The 4,668-nt window shown below is 40.9% G+C and overlaps 1 protein-coding gene across 50 annotated transcripts in view; it reads right to left on the bottom strand.

Moving 5' to 3' along the window:
* Window positions 1–4,668, bottom strand: part of TFDP2 (transcription factor Dp-2) — a 180,950-nt gene that overhangs the window by 1,176 nt on the left and 175,106 nt on the right. For all 50 annotated transcript variants that reach the window (XM_081569580.1, XM_081569585.1, XM_081569581.1 and 47 more), the window contains one exon: window positions 3,551–3,717. In XM_081569580.1, coding sequence (XP_081425706.1) covers window positions 3,551–3,717 — 167 coding nt within the window. The remainder of the gene's footprint in view (window positions 1–3,550; window positions 3,718–4,668) is intronic.

Here is a 4,668-nt window from a genome sequence, read left to right as displayed (position 1 = left end):
TCTTTGCAGTCCTGTTTTCTATGCATTTACCATATTTCGCCTATCACAACCCTGACTAATTCTTACTGTAACTTTATTATTACTTATTTATGGCTATGCTGGGTCTTCGCTGCTGCACAAGTAGGCTTTTTTCTAGTTGTGGCAAGTGGGGGCTACTCTGTAATTGCTGTGCACAGGCTTCTCACTGTTGTGGCTTCTCTTGGCACAGAGCACAGGCTCTAGGGCACCCGGGCTTCAGTAGTTGCGGTTCCTTGGCTCTGGAGCACAGGCTCAGTAGTTGTGGCACATGGGCTTAGTTGCTCCCTGGCTTGTGGGATCTTTCCGGATCTGGGATGGAACCCGTGTCTCCTGCACTGGCAGGCAGATTCTTTACCACTGGGCCACCAGGGAGGCCCTGTAACTTATTTAACCCCTGTCTCCTTATCTAGACTGTTAGCTCAGAGAAGGCAGTGACTAGGACAAATAAAATCTAAATGTTAATGAATGAGCATCGTGTATTTCAAAGGTGAGTTTACAACACAGGTGGTAGAAATATCAGAAATGAACTTCTTAAGAAAAACTTATTTGACTTATGTTGTAAGATGAGACCAAGCATAGGCTCAGAAAAAGGTAAATTGACAAAATGAGCTTTTATTATATTAATCAAAATAGTTTTGTAATTATTGTGCAAAAAAGAAAAAAAACTATGTACCAGGACCGGAGGCTCTGCCCTCCCAGCACTACCTTGATCAAGTGAGAGGCTTCCCATGTAGGAAAAAAGTAAACTGACTGACTGCATTCATCTTAACATGGCCCGTGAACCTTTTCTTCACAGGCTAACTAAAGCAGCTGCGAGGGGGGAAAAAAAATTCTAAGAACAGCAGGCTTTAAATGGATACAATAAGAACAAGTCGGTACATGAATTTACAGCCAGAATCCTGTGCTAAGAATTATTAATTAGTATGTATGGAAACCTGTCAGAACACAGCTCTTGACACGATACATTTTCCTTTCACAATGGCTCTGAAAGGCCAACCCACACAACGGTTCTCACAACCCTCCTCAAGAGGCATCCTGTCCCTCTGCACGCTGGAGGCACACGCTTCTGCACCAACCAGAAAGTCTATCCTAGTCTGGAAACGAGGTCACCAAGACATCAAAACCACAAAGCCTGCCTAATCACCCGCAGTCTTTTCACTGAGAATGAGCTAAAATAAAGTCCTGGTGATTTACGGAGTAAGAGCCTTTTGCAGACCCTGCTGGATGGCTATGATGCCTGAGCTGCTAAGAAAACAGCAGGCCCTTCTCCGGAAGGAGCAAGGGGAGAATGGGGTGTGTGTGTGTGTGTGTGCAAATAGGGGACTAGGAGGCTGAGGGGCAAGAAGAGGGGGTCAGACAGGAAGTGTGTGGTGTGAATTTAAGCACTAAACCCAATAAAAACCAAATCTCAATCCAGGCTCTTGTGTTGTGGCTAAAACCATAAAACAGTAGCAAATGCTCACATCTGGCTTAATATTCCTTAGAGCTAATATTAAAGTGCCTTTAAGATACAGTATGAAATTGTAGGTAGTAATACTTATAAATGAAGGAAACTGGCAAAAAAGGTAGAACAACACTTGTTTCTATACACCCAAATTATATGTGCTCAATATACCATAGTTTTAGGAACTATGACTGCAAGAAGACCCAACCAGTCCATCCTAAAGGAGATCAGTCCTGGGTGTTCACTGGAAGGACTGATGTTGAAGCTGAAACTCCAATACTTTGGCCACCTGATGCGAAGAGCTGACTCATTGGAAAAGCCTAATCCTGGGAAGGATTGGGGGCAGGAGGAGAAGGGGATGACAGAGGATGAGATGGCTGGATGGCATCACTGACTCAATGGACATGAGTTTGGGTAAACTCCGGGAGTTGGTGATGGACAGGGAGGCCTGGCGTGCTGCGATTCATGGGGTCGCAAAGAGTCGGACACGACTGAGCGACTGAACTGAATCATAAAGAAGATTTCTTAATTACTGAAAATTTGAGTTTTAGGACACGCAAGACAAAAGTGTTTCTGCTTTCAAGTATACTCTTATAATGAAAAGACAACCCAGTTTTAAAATGGTCAAAGGATGTGAATAGGCATTTCTTCAAGGAAGATTCACAAATAGTCAATTAGCATATGAGAAGATGCTCACCATCAGCAGTCATTGGGAAATGCAAATCAAAACCACAGTGAAATACCATTTCACTTTCACTAGCGTGGTGGTAATAAGATGAACAATAACAACTGTTGAGAAGGATATGGAGAAATCAGAACCCTTATACATTGCTGGTAGGATTGTAAAATGCTACAACTGCTTTGGGAAATAGTTTGGCACTTTCAGAATGCTAAATATAGTTACCATATGACCCAGCAATTCCACTGCTCGGTATACACCCAATAGCAGCAAAAACTTACGTTCACATGGAAGCATGTACAATGTTTACAGCAGCATAATAGCCAAAAAGTGAAAACAATCCCAATATGTGAACTAATGAACAGATAAAGAAAATGTGGTATTATCCACAAAATGGGATGAAGTACTACTTCATGGATGAATTTTGAAAACATTATGCTAACCAAGTCAGTCGCCAAGGCTACATTAGTGTAAGATTCTATTTAATGAAAGGTCCAGAATGGACAAATCCACAGTGACAGGAAATAGATCAGTGGTTGCCAGATGATGGGAAGAATGGGGGGGTGGGGGAGTTGGGGGTGGTGGGAGTGAATGCTAACACATGTGGAATTTCTTTCTGGGCTGATAAAAATCATAATTAGATAAAGGTGATGACTACAAAACGTTGTGAATATGCTAAAAATCACTGAACTGTACACTTTAAAGTGGTGCATCCTATAGTATGGGAATTCAATCTCAATGTAAAAAATAATGATACCAGTTCACATCCACCTGCCTGGGAAGACAAAACACTTCCACTCTGTGGGTCAGAGTGTACCGCGTCAAAATCAAGTTGGAAAGCCATGGCATCATCTGGTAACAATGAAGATGGACCTGCCTCAGAGCCACAACCTCACTCGTAGATACATGACACGGTCACCGAGAAACAGTAACGGGAACGTTCAAAGTAGCGCTGTTTAAATATCAAGAGATGGGAAGCAAAACTAAAGGTTTATCATCAGTAAAATGAACAAATAAACTGTGCTTCATCCACATGCTGGAATGCCACGCAGCAGTAAAAATGCATCAATTACAGCTACATGAAATCCTGTGGATAAATCTCAAGAACATGATGTTGAGTGAAAACAGTCAAATCACCAAAGAATATATCACTTTGGTTCCATTTCTATAAAGGTGAGAATTAGACAAAACTAAATAATAAATTGCTCCCAGCTCACTATTTTTTTGTGTTTGCATCTCTAAAGAAAAGTGGTGATACATAAGAAATTCAATAGAGAGGTTACATTTCAGGGTAACGGAACAGAATTGACAGGGGGCAGATAGCAGGCAGTAATTTTCTATGAGAAATTTTAGCAAGTTAGGGTCTGACATTTAATCAAGGACCACATTGACAGCATTAGTTAACATACCTGTGATATAGCCTTCTAAAGCCTTTGGCACCAGTGATTTAGCAAGTTTCAGATCCTCCAGGGAGCATTTGCCTGACTCCAGGCCGAAGGACATTCCCATTCGCTTCAGCACTTCTATGTCATCATGAATCTCAAAGGTGTTGTCAAAATTAAAAAGATATTCAAACCTGTATCAGTAAACAGAGTTAGTGAGGGGTTTCTGTGGTGTCGGGGAGGTCTGAAGAGTGTTGTACTCTGTATATACAATGGAAGCATGAGGACCTAAGCTCAGCGACAGTACTAGAGATTGTTACCGTTTAGGGCAGTGAGTCATCCTGCTGGGTTGAGAAGAATGACATCTCAAATAAACCGTTTTCCCAATTAAAACAACTTTCCTGTGACAGACAACAGGAGTCCTACATTCCAGCCCTCATTAAGCTGTGGCAAACTGGAGACAGGAATTTTGGTCTAAATCCAGTATTTTTCAAAGCTGTCTATAGCTCTGTCATAAAAGATAAAATATTAAGGAAGCCTTTCCAAGTAGACTTTTTTCCAAAGCAGAGGTACAGACGGCCACGAGACACATGAAAAACTGCTCAACATCACTAATCATGTGGAAAATACAAATCAAAACCACAGTGAAGTATCATCTCACACCTGTCAGAATGGCTACCACCAAAAAGACAAAAAATAACAAACACTGGCAAGGATGTGAAGAAAAGGCAACTCTCCTGCACCTTGGCTGGGAATGTAAACCAGTGCAGCCACTATAGGAAACGGTTTGGAGGATTCCTTGAAAAAATTAAAAATAGAACTACCATATTATCCAGCAATTCCAAGTATTTACCCAAAGAAAACAAAAACACTAATTTGAAAAGGTTACACTCAGTGTTCACTGAAGTATTATTTACAATAGCCATGATATGGAAGCAACTTTAGCGTCCATCAATAGATGAATGAATAAAGATGTGGTATGTATACACACACAGGGGGATAGTACTGCTCACCCATAAAAACACTTGCCATTTGCAACGATACATATAGATCTAAAGGGTATTATGCTAAATGAAATAAACCAGACCCAAAGACAAATATCACATAATTTCATTTATATGTGGAATCTAAAAAACCAAAACAAA

The sequence above is a fragment of the Giraffa tippelskirchi genome, chromosome 2 (assembly GCF_054371585.1).
Source record: "Giraffa tippelskirchi isolate mGirTip1 chromosome 2, T2T-mGirTip1v1.2.pri, whole genome shotgun sequence".
In the NCBI taxonomy this organism is placed as follows: domain Eukaryota; kingdom Metazoa; phylum Chordata; class Mammalia; order Artiodactyla; family Giraffidae; genus Giraffa; species Giraffa tippelskirchi.
Note: the sequence above shows the minus strand (reverse complement) of the source record. Positions and strands in the feature narration are given on the sequence as shown.